This window comes from Sus scrofa, chromosome 18 (assembly GCF_054392235.1).
Source record: "Sus scrofa isolate SSC_HxYL_T2T_F1_AM1 chromosome 18, Sscrofa_HxYL_maternal_Yorkshire_Landrace_v2.0, whole genome shotgun sequence".
NCBI classification, from domain to species: domain Eukaryota; kingdom Metazoa; phylum Chordata; class Mammalia; order Artiodactyla; family Suidae; genus Sus; species Sus scrofa.
Genome location: NC_139400.1, coordinates 46,452,541 through 46,474,381, shown reverse-complemented (window position 1 = coordinate 46,474,381; position 21,841 = coordinate 46,452,541). Strand labels below are relative to the sequence as shown.

Here is a 21,841-nt window from a genome sequence, read left to right as displayed (position 1 = left end):
AAATGAAATGATTTTATGTGTCCCCACTACATCTTTCCTTTCTACACTGAATATGAACTTTATGATTTCCTGATAGACTGCTCTTCCAGGCTATACCCTTGCGATACTATCTTGCAAAATTGTCAACAGGCAATTCCAATTTACATCACTGTCTTTTCTCTATATAGTAGTGCTTGTGCTTTATAAAGGATATTAGAAATTTTAAATTATATTTTAATTTTCTTGTTCCATACAAGTTAGTGAAAACAGGAAAAGACAGTGCTGAAAGTAGTTATAAGAAGGCAATCTTGAAGTCAGAGAATTTAAGACAAAGATGTAAGTCACAGATGAATTTAAAGCAGCAAATCTTTAACTTCAATTAGATATCATTGAATTTGGTCTGGCTGACTTACTTTCATTTGGTTTGGAAAAGAACAAAAGTAAGGAATGTACAAAATACTAGAAATACAACCTTGAAAATTCCTTTTACATTTCCCTTCCTTTCTTCTTTCTTGCCTTCCTCTGCTTGCTTCCTTCCTTCCTTCCTTCCTCCCTCCCTTTCTCTTTCTCTCTTTCCAGTTGTGTTTAAAAGGCAAGGTATAAATAGGGATCCTAGAATATTTTTTGGATTTAATACATAAATCTACTATTGTTCATTTTTTGCACAGTTGACTTTTGTACAAGCCTTCAAGAAAACATCACATTTTGAATTAAGATACTAACCTGCATTAACCTGGGAGTAGAATATAGAATTCTCTGAGATTTTAATCTACTCTTTAGGTTTTAAATTGCCTGTTGTTAATCTAAATGGAATCATGCTGTAGTTGTTTTCTATTTTTAAGTTCTTAAAATTCCAGATTCACCTAATGATCCTGTAGGAGAGTGAAGAACATCCCTCAGAATGTGATCTTACGGAGTTCCCAGTATGGCTCAGCAGGTTAAGAATCCGTCATAGCATCCATGAGGATTTGGGTTCGATCCCTGGCCTTGCTCAGTGGGTTAAGGATCTGGCATTCCCACAAGCTGTGGCACAGGTCGCCGATGTGGCTCGGATCTGTCATTGCGTGATTATGGCATAAGTCGGAGCTGTAGCTCCCACTGGACTTCTAGCCTGGGAACCTCCACATGCTGCAGATGCGGCTGTGAAAGAAAAAAAAATGTGATCTTATTTGGAAACAGGGTCTCTGCAGATGTATTCAGTTAAGATGAGGTCATACGGGATTAGGGTGGGCCTTAAATACAATGAAGAGAGACACCCAGGGAAGAAGGCCAAGTGAAGCTGGAAGTGGAGGTTGGAATTGTGCTGCCACAAGCCAAGGAATCCTCAGGATTCCCCAGGAAGGATGAAGAGACAGGGAAGGATTTTTCCCTAGACACTTAAGAGGGAGCATGGCCCTGCCAACACCTTGATTTTGGACTTATAGCCTCCAGCACTGTGAGAGAATACATTTCTGCTGTTTCAGGTCTCCTAGTTTGCGGTATTTTGTCACCGCAGTCCCAGGAAACTTAATAGAGATTCCAAGCCAGAAAAAGGAGTTCATTTCTCACAAGCTGGACCTGAGGCATGAGAGACACGGGAAAAGGGGAAAAGCCCCCTCAGGTGTATCCACTATTGTCACTTTTAAGGGAGCTGCTCTTATTTTTATTATTATTATTATTTTTTATTTTTTTGTCTTTTTTGCTATTTCTTTGGGCCGCTCCTGCGGCATATGGAGGTTCCCAGGCTAGGGGTCGAATCGGAGCTGTAGCCACTGGCCTACGCCGGAGCCACAGCAACTCGGGATCCGAGCCGCGTCTGCAACCTACACCACAGCTCACGGCACCGCCGGATCATTAACCCACTGAGCAAGGGCAGGGATCGAACCCGCATTCTCATGGTTCCCAGTCGGATTCGTTAACCACTGCGCCACGACGGGAACTCCGGAGCTGCTCTTAAATGCATATTGGTGTTCTTAGTTTGCAAGGAGTTTTTCAAAATGTGTCAAAATTTGAAGTTGTCCTAACTTTTGACCTTGACACTTCTTTTTTGGGAAGTTGTCCTACCATAACATTTCCACGCATGTGCAAAAAAGTACGTACACATATGCAACATTTCTTGGACTGGAGTAAAACTGGAAAAAGGTAAAAATCCTGGCTACACAAATTATAGCACATCCATGCAGTAAAACTCTATACAGCCATTATAAGGAATGAAATAACTAGATAACTAGATATAGGTGATGCTTGTACAACATTCTGAGTGTACTAAATACTACTGAATTGTTCACTCTAAAATGGTTAATTTTACATCATGTGAATTTCACTTCAACAGAACAATTTTTTAAAGAATAAAGTAATCTGTATGCAATGGTATGGAAAAGACTGCTAAAAAGTATTGTTGATTGAAAAGAACAACTTACAGAACAGTAAGTATAACGTTATTTCAACTTCAGTGAATATTAACCAGCCTGTAAATGAGAATTTGCATAGAAAAAATATGGATGCAAATACAGGAAAGTGTCACTATTGGTTAGCTTGGAGCAGAGTGGTGGGGGTTGTTAGGAAGTGACTTTGGGGAAACTTTCACTTCCTACACCCTGTAGGAAGTTTTTGAACTTTTTTCACAACAGCTGCTATTTTGTAATCAGAGTAACAAAATGAAAGAGGTTCTCACACCATTTTTATTCTTTCTAAAATGAGGAAGAAAGCTCAATTTAACAGGAGCGGCAGAAAACACTGTAATTTAATGTCATTTCCCTTCCATCTATTTCACTTAGTCAAATAAAATCAGTTTTCACATTGCTGCTATCCAGAGTGACAGGCTGGCCATGGGTGTGAGAGTCCCACGGGCCACTCTGTGACAAGAAACATGTCCCCACACCAAGGAAAAGGCAGAGGGAGTCTGATGTTTGGGCACTTGTTGTGTTTGGTGTATGTGCTCCTACACTAGGTAATGAGTTCCTTGGACTTTCTGATAGAGAAAGAGATAGGAAGAAAGAGAAAAGGATGTCCCATTTCACAAAACCCTGACATGTAGAATAGTTCCTTACTTTGGGAATAATTATACAACTTTATGAATAAAAAGCTTCACCACCTGCATAAAAATGCACTCAGAAGGATTTGAGAAAAGGTTGCCTAACCACCAGGGGCAAAAGGTCGCCAAGGCTTGGTTTGATTTGCAGATGCACAGAAGCACCAGAAGGACCCCAGTTTGTGGAGGGGTTTCAGGTTGCCTTGTGGGTTTGTTCAGGCCAGGAGAACCCATCCAGAGTAACCAGGTTTCATCTTCATCGTGGGTTTAGAGTGTGACCACAGGGGAGAAATAAAGCAAGCTTTGTCTATATCCAGACTTCTGTCATTGGTAAAGCGAATGCACACCTATCAACTTTTGCCTTGGCATTTCAGGTTTGTTTGTTTTCTTTCCTGCTGATACAACAGCACTTTGGCACAAAGCCGTTATGCTGAGCTAAGGCTCTTCAACCACCTAAAGGCAGGATGAGTTAAGATGGTGCAAAGTCTCCCAAACTCCCTATTTAATGATTTTTCTGTTGCTGTTAGAGACACAACCCTGATGATAAACAAAGAATTTCAGCTAATTTGCATTTATGAAAGGGCACCTCACAAATTAAGCAAGCATAACCAAAAAGGCTAGCTGCTAAGTGAAATCAGAATGGAGGCCTTGGTGTTTCTGCTGGAACATCCTCCAGCCATCTGTGCTCCATCAGGTACAGCTGGATAACTTGCACATGTGCACTGCCAGATAAATCCTGCAGTGTGCATGGCAAAAGAAACCACTTCTTAGTTCAGGTGAGGGCAAAAGGGTCTGAGTGACAGGTGCGGTGGGTCCCCTCTTCTGGATGCCACAGAAGATCCCTCTGATTCCGGCCCTGAAAAGTTCTCAATGCTGTTTTGATCTGTGTACTCTTTCTCTTCGGGTGATTTTTTTTTTTTTTTTTTTTTTTTTTTACTTTTTTGGCCACCCCCATGGCATATGGAAGTTCCTGGGGCAGGGATCAAATCAAAGCTGCAGCTGCAAACTATGTGGTAGCTACAGCAATGCTGGGTCCTTTAACCCTCTGTGCAGGGCTGGAGATTGAACCAGCAATGCCACAGAGACAAGCCAGATCATTAGTCATAGCGGGAACTCCTCCTCTGGTGATTTCTGAGGACTGAGTGCTCGTAGTTTGGAACCAGAGAGTCCCAGTGGTTTGGGAAACACCTCCTAGGCCTTCCTTGCTGTCAGAGGCTGAATGTGCTGAGTTGAGGTTGTCTAACCCTCTTTTCCAAGTGCTCTGGAATCAGGTCTGCTTGGCCATCCCAAGTTTGTCTGCCCACCTCAGGCCTTGCATCCCTCTTCAGACACTGGGGAGCTCAGGCCAGTCATTCCAATGGAGAGCTGAGGGGCTGGGGGTGCTGGGCTTACAGAGGAGAAAAACAAAAACCAGGCTGAGAGACAAGATGCTCATGCCAAGAAAGTAATGAAAGAAAAGCTGGTGCCCACCACCACGCTCTCACATGTCAGGGACACCTGGGTGGCCTTGGAACGGATGAAGAGCCTTGCCTTTGGGATGGCTCAGCGTCCATCCTCATCCTAATGAATTGTGCCTGATCATGCAAAATAAGCCTTGGGAGCTGGGTGCCAGGCCAGCCACAATCATTTCACTACCCTGGCAGGTGTTCCAGCCAGACTTCAGCTGGCTGATGGCAGGTGCACCCTGTTGCAAGGAAGAAGGCAAAGGCCTCTGCAGAAAACGCTGCCCAGAAGCAGAGCGGAAGTGCACGGACTTGGTGTGACCAAGGGCTCAGATTCCACTCCAAGCTAGCTTTCCTGCTTATGAAACATCCAGGAGACACAGGTAGCCCTTGCCTTCAGGCCCGCCAGTCCTAAGCACATCACTCACCTCCCGCCCAACTTCCTTGAGGAAGTGTCTTGACATAGACTAGGGATGGGGTGGGGACTCACTGGGCCCACATAACCCGATGCATAGAGATCCTGGGTCCCCTAAAAGACGGTACAGCCTGGAACATGCTGGCTGGTTGAGAAACTCCTTGTCATTCCCTTGGCCACCACACCTCTGGCCAGGTGGCGGAGAGAGAGAATTCCTCTGGGCAGCAGGAGTTCTGTCCGTTCCCTTCTCTGCTGGTTTTCTGCCCTGGACTGGATAGAATGGACTCCTTCCTGGCAGTCCAGGCTCCTTGGGGGCTGTCAGCTACCAGCCCCTTGGTTGCTTCCTCTTAACCCACTGCTGATCAGCCGTCCTGGGCAACATCTGATCCATCAGCATAGCAGAGAAATACTTGGGAGCTGGCGACACGGAAAACCTAGTGCTCTCTATAGATGAAAAAATGTTTATACTTTCTAGGTCCACTCTAAAAAAAATGCAACCATGTCCACCATTTCTGTGGCTAGTGTTAGATGCTTGTCTATTTTTTTTTTTATCATGTTACCAGTGATTACAATATTCTTTTCCAGGATGTCATGTTGGGATATTGGGGAAGGGCTGTCACTGTCCTTTATGACCTGAGGCTCTTGAAGTCCTTCCCATTTCTCATTGCTGCCTTTACTACCCAAGCCTCTGCTGCTGTAACTCACTCAGGCTTGCCCTACTTCCAGGGAGTTTTCTCCTTCTGTATCATGCACACTCTACAGCTTTTGAAGGCAGTAACAGGAGAAGCCCAAGGAAGCTGGGTTCGCTTAGGTCCAGGTGAGTAGAGGTACAATGAGAAAGCTGTCATCCTTAGACTGTTACCTTTCTTGTTGCATTCATGATGCTAAAAGCTATCTTCCAGTCATGACCTTCATTCATGTAACAAGCGTTTACCGACTACATGAGTTTAGAGAATTGAGAAAGAAGCACGCAGCTGTATCACTTCGGTAAGAGCTAGCTAGCATCATCGTTAAAAAAAGAAAAGAAAAGAGTCAAGCAAATATCCTCAAAGTCTTTCCAGGACGGACTTATTATGCAATTCGTTGCTGGCTTGAGCTTTTTTATGCAATCACTCTGCTCATTTGGGGGAATCTACTCCACCTTGACGTTCTGGCAGATGGGGAGGTACAGTTACCATCTGTCTTTATTTTTCTAACCCCTCCACAGGACGTTGCAGAGTGGGCACCACAGGGACATCCCGCACTGCCAACTCCATTCTTTCACCCAAATGCTTGCTGTTTCTCTGCCCAGATCCCCAGCGTGGAGAGAGGCTGGCCCAGGTCTCTGGCTGATGTCTGCCTGTCCTTTGGCTCCTTGGAAAAGGAAGAGCAGGACTGGGCTGGAAGGGCCTCTGGGTGTGCAGCTTCTGCTAAAAAAGTGCAGTTTCAGGGATTCTGGCTTTTAGAATCAAAGCCTCTTTCTGCAGGTGTTCGTCACCCAGTATAACCAGCTTGTTCTCTGTCCCCTCTGGTTGTACAGGAGCCAGAAGTTGGAGGGGCACTAGCCGATCCGACCATAGGTTTGTTCTGTTTAGTAATGGGGATGGGGGCCGAAGTTCATTGCTTCTCCTTCCATAACCTCCCTGAGGTCAGGGATGGTGGCCTCTTTGACGCTGTATCCCAGAGCAGGACACAGAGCTTGGCACATCATAGGCATCAATGCATACTTTTTAAAGTGACTGCATAAAAGAAAGCAAATAAGCTAAGTGTGGACTGTAGAAAGAACACAGAATTTAGGCAGAGAACCTGGTTTGGTGCTCAAATTTCTGCTCAGTAGCAGTAGAAGTCAGTCCTTTAACTAACCTCACAGAAGCTCATTTGTAAAATGGGACAGTGGCACTTGCTTCTGAGGGCTGCTCTGGCCATGAGATGACATAGGGAGTGTTGTGGCTCTTGGCTCATGGGAGGTTTGGGGGTGTTTGCTCTCTACTGGAGATCATCACTGAGCCACCTGTGGGGACTTGGGTCCCCAGCATGTAGGGTAAAGCAGCCTAGGAGGTCCCAGAGGTGGTTCCCCATCTCTGGATCACACTGTGGTATCTCCTGCCCTGAAGCCATGTCACTGATGACGTCTACGCCTCCTTCACCATAAGGGTTCTGGGGCTCTCAGAGAGGTAGCCATGAGTACAAATACTCTTTCATAGTATAGAACTGTGCTCATAGCACAGGCTTAGAAAGCTTGGTGAGCGAAGTACAGGAAAGCAGAAGGTGACCAGTGAGCACAGAGTCTACCTCTAGAACCTTCAGAGTTGGTGTCCAGCTCTCCCATCAATCAATTCATTGGGAAAGCCACATCACCTGTCTTGGCTTTGCTTTTCTGTTTTCTAAAATAGTGGGTAGGTAGTTACTGGGAAATTGTTTTAGAGCTGATCTTAGAGCTGATCTCACCTTTTTTTTTTTTTTTTTTTTTTCTTTTTGGCCATGATCATAGGACAGATGGCATCCTCATGTGTGACATATTCTTAAGGATACACAGAGACTTTGAGAAACTTTCCAAAATGTTGTGGGGGATGAAGGCACTCAACATTTTGAAATCACCACTGATGTTAGCAGTTTAGCAAAACTCCTTTCTTACCTTGGCCATGAGCAGAAGTAGAATTGGCTGCGAATTAGGTACAGTTTCTTTGCAAAGCTTTAAGTCTGTGCTCTATCTACCTCACGAGGAAGAAAATCAGAATGTGAGTGAAGAAGCTATTCTTATGGGGTAGCCATGACTTTGCCTGGTTTCATTGAAAAAGTCATGATTCTCAACCCTGGAACTTGGGCTGGAGGCAGCATATTTCTTATGATACAGCTCAGAGCTGATCATGACACACCCATTTGCTGTGAATCAGAGCAAGGGATTAATGGGTCTGATATTTAAAAAAGGGTCTTTCAGCTTTGCAGCTTGGTTCTGTTGAGTTCACATGTGTCTAGGACTTACTAAGATGGGGAAATACAATTCAGCAGCTACTGTAATGGCGTGGAGTCGAGTGGAGACAAGGGGGAAATTCAGAGTCAAAGAATTTTCAAAACCTTTCGCAGTAACTCACCCGTTGCAAACATCATTTCCAATCATGGCATATATGACGATGGCTGGATGGTCCAGCAGCTGGTTCCTAGACAAACTGAGAAGCCATAGATGGAATTAGAATGGCAAACCTTTGGAAGCCTAGCTTTGTAACTAACTGACCTGTGAGAGCATCTTTGACCATTCTTCTGGTAAATTTTTGCTATTTTTCTTTCCATTCAGTATCACCATTCCCATTTCCCCTCTTCTCTATCATCTTTAACCCACTTCTCCATTAGGAAAAGAGCATATGTATGCACAGATTTAAAAAGAGCAGACTGAAGTCTCCAGCAGGGGGATGTGCTACCATCTTCATAGCATCTTTCACAGCATTTGTCATCAATAAACACAGGTGAGTTACCTGAGTTACTTATGTCCGGATTTGACAGCTGTGGAACTGCAGTCACCTTTGAAAGAGCGAGGGTTTCCCAAGGTTTCTACTCTGGGCACCCAGAGCCTTGCTTCTGGATTTTGAGTGCAAAATTTTCTCGTTCATAAAGCAGGAATAAGAAACAAACTTTTTTGTCTTTTTCAGATACTCTGGCCAGACCTAAGTTTTGCCCATGTTGTGTGCATTTTTATGATACTTTTTTTTTTTTTTTTTTTTTGGTCTTTTGCCTTTTCTAGGGCTGCTCCCATGGCATATGGAGGTTCCCAGGCTAGGGGTCTAAACGGAGCTGTAGCTGCCGGCCTGCACCACAGCCACAGCAACGTGGGATCCGAGCCGCGTCTGCGACCTACACCACAGCTCACGGCATCACCGGATCCTTAACCCACTGAGCAAGGCCAGGGATCGAACCCGCAACCTAATGGTTCCTAGTTGGATTCGTTAACCACTGCGCTACAACAGGAACTCCAAAATTTTATGATACCTTTTAAAGGACATATGCAAATTAATCACTTCCTATGCTCACTGGCCCATGAAGTGATAACTTCCCAGTGTTTAGACAGTGACCAACAAGCTACAGATGCCCAGTACAAGTGGTCACTGGTTAATTACAGAGAGTTTTTCTTCATTTTTCAAAATAGAAACATAATTTAAAAACAATTTATTATATCTTTTCTTTTTCCTCTTACCTTTCTATAAAGCTCTCCAGGTTTTGGGAAGATGCACCTGAATAAATAAAATGAAGAAAATAATTAGAGTCAGTCAGTTCAATTCAGCACTCTCAGTATAAGAGCTTGATTGATTGACAGCAATCATGGAGGAAGCACCGCTGTATAATCACAGGTCCTCCAACCATCATGCCGATGGGAATGACTTCATCCTGGAACTCTCCTTAATGGGTTTCCTGTTTACTTGGCATTGATTAACACGATTCCAAGATTTTTGATTCACATGTTTCAAGACATTTCCTAAGCATGAATGGGTTCGCTTTCTAGTAAATAGATACTTTTCTATTGGCAAAGACAGAAACTATCCAAAGATGAAGGAATGAGTTGAGGGATGAGAGGCCAGTAAAAAGTATTATTTGAAAACTGCCCATCTCCTTAGAAAGCCCCATTCAATTGCGTGCTGGTCTTCCTGCTCACTCCTGACCCCCTCCTGGCTGGCTGGCCAGACGCAAGATTCAGATGCTAGAGCTGATGTATTTCAGCTCCTGCAATGACATGCAGGACCATCCTTCCGCTACCCCTCTTACAGTGTGTAATGCATCTCTCATATGAAAATTGTATTTACTGAACACTCATTTTATTATAGACACTCTCTAAAGCACTTATTAGTTTATTTAGGTCTTAGCACCACTGTGTGAGGTAGGTATAGTAGTATTTTTATTTTATTTCATTTCTAAATTTAATTTTATTTTTCCTCTTTTGGTCGCTCTGCAGCATATGGAGTTCCCAGAGATCAGATCTGATTCACAGTCAAGATTTAAGCCGCAGCTGCGGCAATGCTGGATCTTCAACCCACTGTGCCGGGCTGGATAGAACCTGCATCCCAGGGCTCCCAAGACTCCACGGATCCTATTGCACCACAGCAGGAACTCCGGTATATCCATTTTATAGATGAGAAGACTGAAGCTCACTTAAAGTGACCTGCCCAAAGCCACATAACTAATCACTTGGAGAGCTGCAATTCAAACTCAGTCCTTCCTGTAATACTGAGCTCTGGCTCCCTGTGGAACATTGCTTCCTTAGACTGGGAGTCTAGAAAGAGTAAACCCAAATGGGTTTAGTGCTTCTTTGTCCCTTGGAAGACAGTCTGTGGTAATTCATGAGTAATCCCTCAGGTGGGTGGGACAACTCAAGGGACAAAGATTCTCCAAGTAACTTCTGGCCTTGGAAGCTTGGGGGGAAGGCTCATGGGTGTTCCTGCAGACCCACTCGGGAAAAGGCAGTGCACAGCCATGAGGAGAAAGCCAGCCCATGTTCCCTGGAAACTCTGTGTCCACCTAGGGACTGTGTCTTTTTCCATGTACAACTAGATGCAAACTGTATGGCAGCACTGATGTTGTTCTCTTGGCTGATTCAGGAATGTTAGTACATTAAATGAATATTGCTTTATTTTCTTTTTATTGTGGTAGAATATACAACACATAAACCTATTTTTCACTCTTTTTAGTGTGCAGTTTAATGGCATTAAGTGTGTTCACACTGTTGGGCAACAATCACTCATCCTTCTCCAGAATTTTTCCATCATCCCAACTGAAGCCCTGTACCCATTAAAGAACAATTCCTCATCAATGCCTCCCCCAGCTTCTGATAACACCATTCTATTTCCTGTCAGTACACATTAACTACTCTGGATGGAATCATACCATATTTGTCTTTTGGGTCGGGCCTATTGCACTTAGCATAATATTTTCAGACTGCATCCATCAGTAGCATATGTCAGAATTTCCTTCCTTTTTTTTTTTTTTTTTTTTGCTTTTTAGGGGCCACACTTGCAGCATATGGAAGTTCCCAGGCTAGGGGTCAAATCAGAGCTGTAGCTGCCAGCCTCACCACAGACACAGCAGCACAGGATCTGAGCCCCATCTGTAATCTGCAATGCCGGATCCCAGATCCACTGAGCAAAACCAGGGATGGAATCCACATCCTCATGGATCCTAGTTGGGTTCATTAACCTCTGAGCCACCAAGGGAACTCTCAGAATTTCCTTACTTTTAAAGGCTGCATAATACTCCATTGTATGTACATACCACATTTTGTTTGTCCATTCATCTACTGATGGACATCTGCATGGCTTCTACATTTTGACTATCGTGACCATGCTGCAATGAACACTGGTGTGTAAGTATCTGTTTAGGTCCCTACTTTCAGTTCTTTTAGGTAACTGAAATCGTTTTAGGTAACTGAATTACCATATGGCAATCCTATGTTTAATTTTCTTTTGCGGACACACCATACTGTCTGTGTTTCCTTTTCACTGGGAGGCATGGTATTGCTATGCACACAGACATACAAATTAAGGGCAGTCAATTCTTAGCATGCATGCATCCACACTCTCCATTCATTTGTTAAGTGCCTGCCATAAAGCAGGAATTCACAGATGAGTTGGTCACAGTCTCTAGAGCTAAGGACTAGCATCTGTGGGGGTAGACACAGAACTGAGTACTGGTGAAAGGTTTAATGCAAGTTCAAACCTGGAAAACTCAATGTGATTTGAGCCTATTACCTCTGCTCAGAGAACGTGCCAGATTTTACAATGCCAAGTCCTAAGCATAGAGACTCAAAATACTTCTAGGTGTGAAATTGTTCCCTCTTGTTCTCAAGAGAGAAAAGAAGGAGGGCCGCTGCTGGGTGCCTAGGGAAGCTCACTCATCTCATCGGCTGGGCCCTTCGTTCAGTGCCAGCCCCGGGACACTCAACCTCCCATTTGCAGTAAGATAATACATCAAGAGGTGTTTAATTTTCACTCTTTGATTTTTCTCTTAATGAGAAATGAAAACTAATGAAAGCTCAGGCCATGAGTGGGAAAAAAAAACTAAAGGACCATGTCCGGCCAATAATTTTCCTCACTATCCAGAGTACAATTGGGACTGCGAGGTGCAGAGCACCCATGGAGCTTGGGGGAGATGGAAATGGAAACCTCCCTGGGTCCGCACCCCACATCCCTCTGCTGCTCAGGACAAAGATGGCAGGCCAATGGCAACGGCTTGTGGTGGATTTAAAAGGAGCAATCACGATCATCCACTCAAGGCGAGAGGAAGTGTCCCCTCTTCTTTACCTCAATTTTATTTTTTTTATTCTGGTGGATATTTATAATAGAAGCACAGAATCTTCTCTGGCCCAAAGTCATTGCACTTTCCAGGATTTCCATTTCCTTTTGGAAATCTCAGTTGTATGAGATGATGTAATTAGTTTATGTAATTCCCATGTCACTTTCTCTCACTTTAGCCCCCCTTTCCTGCTGTTCTGTGCTCCTTCTGCCAGCCCCATCATCATGCTTCTCTCTCCTTTCCAATCTCTCTTTTCTTTCTCTTCCTATGTACATACCTCCTCAGCTGCTGATTTGGTCGTTGCTGCTGCTACCATTACAGAAAATCCTTAGTAAAACCATGGGGACTGGAAGATGTGAGGAGGAAGGAATGGCAGCTCCTGGGCTCTGGGATGTGGGAAAACAAGGTGGGCATTTGAATAACTGGCACTACCCTTAGGAGGTCCATACCTGGTCCATGCCTGGTCTCCTGAACAATGATAGTGCAGAGAAATGGAAACGTCTTGACTATGAAATGGGGATATTTAATATATTTATCAAGGTGGTCTAGTGGAGAATCCACCTGTCCCCAGTTAAGGAAGGAACAGGGTCCTTACTGGCCACAAAAGTCTGAATTCTGGCTCATCCAGTCCCTTTCCAGGCACAGTGCATGACAAGAAAAGAAGTTTCATATAATCTCCGCATTGGTTGTCCTTTCATAAGGAAATTTCAGATGACCTTTCTACTGCTGCAGTAGTGTTGACTGTAGTAGCAAATGCTTCATATTCTGAACATGTGAATCAACTGGTAAGGCACCCTTATTGGTCTTCTAAATGAGCTTGTAATTTGTTGTGCCTGGACCGGAGTAAGTGCTCAGTTTCCATTTCTTCATGCAAAGGGATGGGATATATTTAAATATAATAGATCTTCGTAAGTCATCAATTAATTACTTTATGATTAATTATTTCATAAATTAGTTCCTTCATTTAGCAATGTTTATGGAATACTTACTATGTGTCAGGCCGTAATAGATGCTGGGGACACATCAGGAAATAGAAAAGATACGTTCCCTGTACTTATGAAACTTACAGTTATTAAACAAGTAATGAACATCAAGTGTCAGGGATTCTGAGAGGCCCTGGAGAAGTGAGGTTAAGCTGAGCACTGAAAGAAAAGTTGGTGTTTCTTCTCTTGAAGTCCTAAGAGAAGAACTTGGTAATAAATTCCCAATGAAATATCTGATGCTTTCTATCCACGACTCAGAAACAAACCTCTAGTTCAATGCTGTTATAACTCTCTGAACAGGATGGGGCATAGCTGGGGCTTGAGTTCTGAAGCTTATATAATTTGGAACACAAAACACAAAAATGAGACCCAACATAAAGGGAAGCCAGAGTGGAAAGGGATAAGAATCTGAACCAATTGTGGTTAAATATCTCAAGCTAGTAAATTTTATAAATCCATCTGGGCACCAGTCAAGTGAGGGGTCTCCAGGCTTCAGCATCACTAGCTTTATAACTCAGCCTCTGAGCCCTTCTTAGAATCACGTGTAAAGTCCTGGGGCATCAGAGCTGGGTAGGGACCTCTGAGGGCACATGATCAAGTAGCCCTCTTTACAGACGAGGCCCAGAGAGGGAAAGAGACTTGCTCAAGTTCTGACAGATACCAACGAGCAGCTCAGCTAGTAAGCTATCTCAGATACCTACCTAATAATAGACATTAGTAATGACTGAAATAGATTCAATTCTTACATGAGAATATGTGAATTATATAATTTTGTTCTCGTATGAGAACCTGTAAAAAGGAATACGAGGTGCATTTTACAATCACTGCTATAAAATTTGCTGTCAGATAGTTTCAAAATCTGCATCATTTTGGCACTGACATCTGTTAGTTTTCTTTTCCCATGTGAACTGAGATTTTTATGGTTCCTTATATGCTAAGTAATTTTGGATTTTATCCTAAGAATTTCTGATATTATAAGACTCGGAGTCTTGTATTTTTGTCTTATTAGGCAATCAACCCATTTAGGTTTGGGTGGCAAGTTCTAACCAGCCTTCTGGGAGGTTGTTACTTCAACATCAATTCCACTTTCAAAGCCTTTACAGTAGTATATATATTTATTTTTTGTCTTTTTATAGCCGCACTCGTGGCATATGGAAGTTCCCAGGCTAGGGGGCAAATCTCAGCTGTAGCTGCCAGCCTACACCACAGCCATAGCAATGCTGGATCTGAGCCTTTTCTGTGACCTACACCGCAGCTCACGGCAATGCCAGATCCTTAACCCACTGAGCGGGGCCAGGGATGGAACCCACATCCTCATGGACACTAGCCGGGTTCATTCCGCTGAGCCTCAACAGGAACTCCTACAGTAACATTTTAACTTGTCTCATGTCTGTGTCACTGAGTGGCCATTCTTGGACCCGAGCACTAGTCTGTGTCTAAGTCCAGTTCTTGAAGTCTCTGGTATGCAATTAAGGATCAGATCTGTGTATACATAGCTCAAGAGTAACCCCCAGAGTTCATTCAAGCTTTATGGGGCTGCTTTCCTAAGCCCCTCCCTCTCCATGGGCTCCTTGGCACTTTCTGGTTCTTTGAGCTCCCCACTTTGGTCCGAAAGCTCCAACTTTCTTTTTTTTTTTTTTTTTTGTCTTTTTAGGGCCGCACCTGTGGAATATGGAGGTTCCCAGGCTAGGGGTCGATCGGAGCTGTGGCTGTCGGCCTACACCATAGCCACAGTAATTCAGGATCCAAGCTGTATATGTGACCTACACCACAGCTCATGGCAACACTAGATCCTTAACCCACTGAGCAAGGCCAGGGATTGAACCTGCGTCCTCATGGATACTAGTCGGCTAGTCAGATTCATTTCCACTAAGCCATGATGGGAACTCCTAAAGCTCTGACTTTCATTCCCCAACTCTCATGTGCACGTCTCATAAATTAGCCCACAGCAGGACCCTGGCAATGAGAGGACAGAGTGAGAAAATAAGCTCCACCCTCCTGGGCTCACAGGTCTTCTAATTGGAGAGGCAGACCCACCCCCTCAGAACTCCAGGCACTTCGAGGTTCTCCGTGCTGCCCTATTACTGCCAAGAGACCTCTTTCCCATGTCTTGAGAGAGAACTAGGTTTCTTCTGATGCCATCTCTCTATGTCACAGACCACTTCTGGGGGCTGGGTGGCCTTGAGTCAAGGTCGGGAGATAACAGAGGGACAACAAAATGCTAACCTCACTGCTGGTTTGGCTGTGCTCCTAATTCTGCTTTGCGTCTTCAATTGGCCTGCTGCAATTTACTTTCCTGAATCCTCCAATACCTTTTCTATAGATTCTGTCCAGGTTTTATAGCTGCATTCAGTGGCACAGACAGAGTGGTGTACACTTACTTCATTATACCCAGAACCAGAAACCGGAATGCCTTATAGAGAGTTCATGAGAAATGCGGTGTCATACACTGCCATAAAATAAATCTAATAATGCTATTTAACTTTAATTGGATTTTAAATAATGCAGATTTTGCTTATAAATTTAGGAAGCATTTTGAAGAGCACGATTTGTATAATCCAGTTAAAAAAAATCGGCCATGAAAATTTAAATTCCTTCTTTCCTCTAAAAATGCTCCTTGCAATAAGCAGAAATATTCTGACTAATACAATGACCTTCAGCTCAAAATAGTAGGCACTTAATAATTGTTTGTTGTGACAGTTTCGGATGGTGTTTCTACTACTAAAAATGCTTTCAAATTCACAAGTATGGTTCCGAATTTCTGTGACAAACTAGATAAATGATTCTCCCAAACATATATTTTTAAAAGAATGCAACAGCCTCTCCAGAGAGGCTCCAATCTATCTCCTAGTCACAAAACTTGACACAGTTTCACAAGTCTTCTTCAGCCATGGTGGACTTCTCTCTCCTTTTTCCCCAAAGATGTTTTTGCCCTCGGAGCATCTATGTACTGAGCCACCATGGTCCTGTAGTTTTTTGGATTCCTATTCCCCCCGCCCCAAGGCTCTCTGCAGAAACGTAGCTTCTCTGAAATTTCCCTCTCCTTCTCCGGGCAGAGTTAAGTGTCTCTCACTTCCAGAGGCCTCAAGCTACCTCTATTTTAGTGTCCTTTTTTTTTTTTTTTTTGTCTTTTTGCCATTTTCTGGGCCTCTCCCGCGGCATATGGAGGTTCCCAGGCTAGGGGTCGAATCAGAGCTGTAGCCACCTGCCTACGCCAGAGCCACAGCAACGCGGGATCTGAGCCGCGTCTGCAACCTTCACCACAGCTCACGGCAACGCCGGATCCTTAACCCACTGAGCAAGGCCAGGGATGGAACTCGCAACCTCATGGTTCCTAGTCGGATTCGTTAACCACTGCGCAACAATGGGAACTCCTATCTTAGTGTCCTTTTCATAAGAACCATATCATTTCCTTCTTTGTCTCTCTTTTCTGTTTAGTTATGGTCTCCTTGAAGGCAGGGACTTTGTCTTATTTACCTTCCTGTTTCTAGGTTCTCTTGCAATATTGGAGAAGAAACAGAGGGAGTGGTGGCGCAAAATCAAATGGAAGATGAGCAGGAGGAAGGGAAGTACAAGAGGAGACCAGAGGTACAAGGCACATCCCAAGATGCTTTGAAACTGATAAAAACCGGCAAGTTCATTTAGACCACAAGCGGCAGTGAGCTTTCCCTATGATATCCTTTGTGTCAAGCTCTAAGCAAAAGGGATCAATTGAAAGGAGACCCCCTAGGACCTTAGGAGCCCTTACCATTGACAATTACATAAAAAAGCATAAGGTATTTGCCTCTGAATTTGCCCTGGTGCACTGATTCGAGAGGTACAGGATGAAAATCTTTTCTTTTTTTTTTTTTTTTTGGCTTTTTAGGGTTGCATCTACGACACATGGAGGTTCCCAGGCTAGGGGTCCAATCAGAGCTACAGCTGCTGGCCTACCTCACAGCCACAGCAACGTGGAATCCGAGCCTTGTCTGCGACCTACATCACAGCTCAAGGCAATGCTGGATCCTTAACCTACTGAGCAAAGCCAGGGATTGAACCCACATCCTTACGGATCCTAGTTGGGTTCGCTAACCACTAAGCCACGAAGGGAACTCCCCAGGATGAAAATCTTGACCTCACACAACTCTCCAACTGAATTTGTGCATCCTGCTAACTGATGCCCAGGAGAACTGTGCCCTGAGCAGTGGTCCTTGGCAGTATTCCTTGGCGAAACATGATGAGTGGCTTGGGGCCTGGAAGGACATCAGTCTGTTCTTTCTGACTTGGAGTAAGGTCTGAATAGTGGTTTCTCTGTGCCCAGGGCAAGCTCCTTTGACAATTCTTGTGTTTGCTGAGAAGTCAAAATCCTCTCGGTCAAGTCCAAGTTTAAGAGCAGGATGGACTTCCCCCTCATGTCTACTCTTGTTAGAACACACCTACCAGAGGCAGCTTCTCTCCTTTTGCTGGATGCCCAGGGCCTGGTCAACTCTCAGTAGCTATTCCTCACTTCTGCACCTTTTAACCTGTTGTGTGTGGAAGTCCTAGTTCTACTTTCCCTTGAATAGCCGCCCACCACTTAGACTTGGGTTGGGGTTTGAACTCTCAAATGGCCACAGGGGCCAGGTAGCTAAATCCATGTGTGAAGGGAGCACAGCAGGAACCATGGCCAAACACGTGGCACATAATCCACCTGAAGGGGAGGGCTGCCATTCAGTGCCAACCAATGTTGCGAGGCAGGAGTGTGGCTGTATTGCCAGAGCTGCTGATTTTCTGAGATAAATAGGAGATTGGATTTTTACGTAAAATCTCTTCCCTTTTAAATATCAGCAACAAGCTATATTAAAAAAACAAACAACTTAAACACAGAGTGAGCCTGAGGATTTCTGGTCTAAAACTCTGATTTAGAATTTCAGAGTCACAGAGCTTGGATAGAAGTTGATTATCTGGTTTAAGCTCTTTATTTTAGGGAAACTGAGGCTCAGAATGGGCAAAGGACTCTCAGAGGTTATGGAACCAGCCAGTGAGAGGTCAGGACTTGAATATGGTCCAGGCCTGCACTAGCATTTAGTCAGTCTGTCTGTCTTTCTTATCTTCTTTTTCAACCTTACATTCCTAACTTAGATGGGTCACACTATCATTTTATTTTTATTTTTAATTTAATTTTTGTCTTTTTAGGGCCACACCTGCAGCACAAGGAGGTTCCCAGGCTAAGGGTCAAATCGGAACTGTAGCTGCCAGCCTACACTGCAGCCACAGCAACTCGGGATCCGAGCCACATCTGCAACCTACACCAGAGCTCATGGCAACACTGGATCCTTAACCCACTGAGTGAGGCCAGGGATCCAATCTGTGTCCTCATGGATGCTAGTCAGATTCATTTCTTCTGAGCCATGATGGGAACTTCTAGTCGTTTTTTCTTTTGGCCATGACCATGGCATGCAAAAGTTCCCAGGCCAGGAATCGAACCAGAGTCACAGCAATGACGAGCCACAGCAGTGACAATGCCAGATCCTTAAGCACTAGGCTACCAGGTAACTCAGCATTTTGTCTTTTTATTCCCTGTGTATTATAGCGACTGGTGCTCAAAAACATCAGCCAGTTAATGAAGGCAGGAAGGATCCGTCTCTTGAATTCAGGGCTCGCCTCTCCTGATTTTTCACTGGAGAGCAGAAAGACAGAGTTGTACTGTCTCATGGTGTGTGAATAAGGTGAGGTTTTGCTGGTGATCTCATGTCATTCATCCAGAGCAGTGATATGAAGGAGAAACAGTCTGAGAGTCATGAGAAGGGGAACCCTGAGTTGGGGTCACACTTGTCATGGACACAGTTTGTCCATCAGGTAGAAACCCCCTTTCTTCCCCCACCCCCACCCCCCCATCTCTGATTTTGCTTCGAGGCCTCCTCCTCCGTCCACCTTAGAAACTCTTCCATCACCCCTTTGCGGCCCAATGTTCTCTTCTCCTCCCCACCCACTTGGCCTTCCTAAGACTTTCTCTTGTAGATGCTCTGAGTTCGAATTTCACATGCTGGCCTAAATTTTGCCCCGTTTTTTCTAGTTCCTCCTGGTCTGTTAGATTCTCTCCCATTCTCTAGATGGTTTAACAATGGGAGTGGCAAGATAACGTTTTTTCTGGGTGTGGGGGACGGAGAGTGGTCGGAGAAGTTAAGAAGTTCAAGACCAAATGTGGCTTGTGGCAAGGGAACTTGGGTGGAGTTGGGTAGCTGAGGCTGCAAACACGTGCACTTTAACAGAGGTTAAAATTCTCCATGTTTCATGCTTACATACTTGCCGTCAGTCCCTTGTTCCCCACCCTCCCAGTAAGTGAGCGAGCATAGGGGTGCCCAGAAAAGGGCGACTTCTCACTGAATGGATGGAAGATTGGCTCCCCTCCCCCAGGAAAATATGCTCTTCAGCGCTTTTGACTTTCTGAAGACAACACAACTCCGAACAGGTGTTTACACCAAGGTTTTGCTAAACTTGCCAAAAAAAAAAAAAAAAAAAAAAAAGAGGAAAGCTGCCAGTGACAAATGACATTCTATTCTAAGCTAGTAAAGTGCCATTTGGAAACTATAAAGAGGTCCTCAGTGCAGCCCCTAAAACCATCAGGGTGCTGTGTGGCCACGGAGATTCAGGGCTGGGATTTGCTTGTCCCTTAAAGCAGATGAGACTTGTTTATTTTGGAAGTAGATGCCTTATGAATTTTTATTTACTTTAAAATACATATTGATATTGAATATCATGTTAACATTTGTTTTTCTTCTACCCTTTATTTTAGATGAAGCCTAGTCTTGTCATTCATGGTTTTTGCCCACCGCAGAGGTATTTAGGCTGGCAAAAGATTACTGTGTGTACTTTTCTTCTCTTCAAAGGTTAAATGTAACTCCTGAGAGTTATTTAGCTAAAAAAAAAACCCCAAAACAAAAAAACTGTGTGTTGGGTTGACAAGTCCCTACTATGTGCAGCAGAGGCTTAGTTCAGGGCTGGGAGTACAAATTTGGTTCCCATATGGCTTATTTATTTATTTATTTTGTCTTTTTGCCATTTTTTTTTTTTTTTTTTTTTAGGCTGCTCCTGCAGCACATGGAGGTTCCCAGGCTAGGGGTCCAATTGGAGCTGTGGGATCCCAGTCTCGTCTGCGACCTACACCACAGCTCACAGCAACGCTGGATCGTTAACCCACTGAGCAAGGGCAGGGATCGAACCCACAACCTCATGGTTCCTAGTCGGATTCGTTAACCACTGCGCCACGATGGGAACTCCTCCCATATGGCTTGTGTTCATCATCAGAGCGGGACACCAGACTTAAAGCAGATAATTCAGCTACAAGTGAGGAAACCCAACACGGAGGCGGGAACAAAGGGCTTCAGTTGAAACCAAGCAGGACCCTCTTGTTTCCTTCCTGGGGACAGACCCCTGCCTGTGTCCCCCACCTCTTGTTGGAAAAAGGGTTTAGCCTCCTAGGCCTTCCCTGCATTCCAAAGAGCAAATTTGATCAGAAAAGTGATAAAACTCAGAAACTAAGGAAAACAGTCAAGCAAGACAAAATAATAATAGTTTAGCCATAAAACAAACTCAAGGACCTTTAGTTCCTACCCAAGGGCTATGAATAGTATCCTGAGCCATATCCTTGAATTGTTCTGCAGATTAGAAAACCCCACCAGGTGGAAGGAACTAACTGTGTGAAGACCAGGAGAGCATGGAGCCCCCAGACCAGGCTGGAACCTGAGGATTGATAATACTGACCCCTGTGACATCACCCTGTTCCATCACCATCAACCAATCAGAGAACTGTGCACATGCTGATCAGGCGCCCTGCAACCCACATGCCTAAACTTGCCTTTCAACCCCCTCCTTCAAAACCCTCAGGGAGTCCGGCTCTTCTGAGGATCAGTGGCCCGTTCTTCATGCTTGGCCCCACGTTGGGTGCCTTGCAATAAACAGCACTTGCCCTCGCCATCCAGAGTCAGCAGACTAACTTTGCTGTAAGTCGGGTGTGTGGACCCATGTTTGTGGTGGTACACAGCGAAGGCTGAAGATTACGAGTCCCAGGGCCCAGTGGCAGGTCCCAAAGACTCGAACATGCAGCCAAGGTATAGGAGGTGGTTTCGGGGTCCAGGTTTGCTGGGTGGGCCTCTCCAGCTAATACTGACTGGCATCTGTGCTTAAAGCTCTGGTCTCGGAGGGGCCATCATCTCTGCTAGAGGGAAGGTGAAAGCCCTCATCTGCTTCTTCTCCTTTCAACAGGTTCTAGAACTTCCAGCTCAGCCAGCCAAGGCTTGTTCATCTCTTGCCCCACCCTCAGCTCTTGGTCCCCTCCCCTTAACCCTGCCTTTGCCCTGGTCTCCCCCAGGCTCTCTAGGGGAGCCCCGAGCCTGCTCCCCAGGCCTTACCCACCTCCCATTCCCCAGGGCTCCCCGTGAAGTCCCCCGTCTTTCTCCCCTATCCCTCACCCCTGCCCCCCTCTGTCAGGCTTAGAACTACCGTCTACCAGTTTCCATCACTACCCATTCCAATCCCTGGTTTTTCCTCCCAGAGGAGGCCCTGTTCTTTCTGCCAGATTCTCCAGGTGCCCCTCACCTGTCCCCATTACCTTCCCACTTGCTATTGTTCCCAGGGGCTTGGAAACTCAACGGTAGCTGCCCCTCTTTCTGCCCTTGAACTCTGGGAGCCACAGGCCTTCCTATCATGGACATTTAGCTTTAAATTTTTTTTTTAAAAAAAATCTACTTGTTCCTTTGAAAAAATGAGTGATTTTTAAAAATGCTGAGTAAACAACAGGACA

General features: G+C 44.7%; 1 protein-coding gene across 3 annotated transcripts in view; it reads right to left on the bottom strand.

Annotated features, from left to right (window-relative positions):
* The window catches only part of AOAH (acyloxyacyl hydrolase), a 180,809-nt gene that overhangs the window by 29,587 nt on the left and 129,381 nt on the right, over positions 1 to 21,841 (bottom strand). For all 3 annotated transcript variants that reach the window (XR_014834240.1, XM_021079244.2, XM_021079245.2), the window contains 2 exons: positions 9,012 to 9,048; positions 7,918 to 7,992 (listed from right to left, as the gene is read on the bottom strand). Coding sequence is in view for 2 of the 3 variants with exons in the window: in XM_021079244.2 (XP_020934903.2) it covers positions 7,918 to 7,992; positions 9,012 to 9,048 (112 nt within the window). In the remaining variant the exon portion in view is untranslated. The remainder of the gene's footprint in view (positions 1 to 7,917; positions 7,993 to 9,011; positions 9,049 to 21,841) is intronic.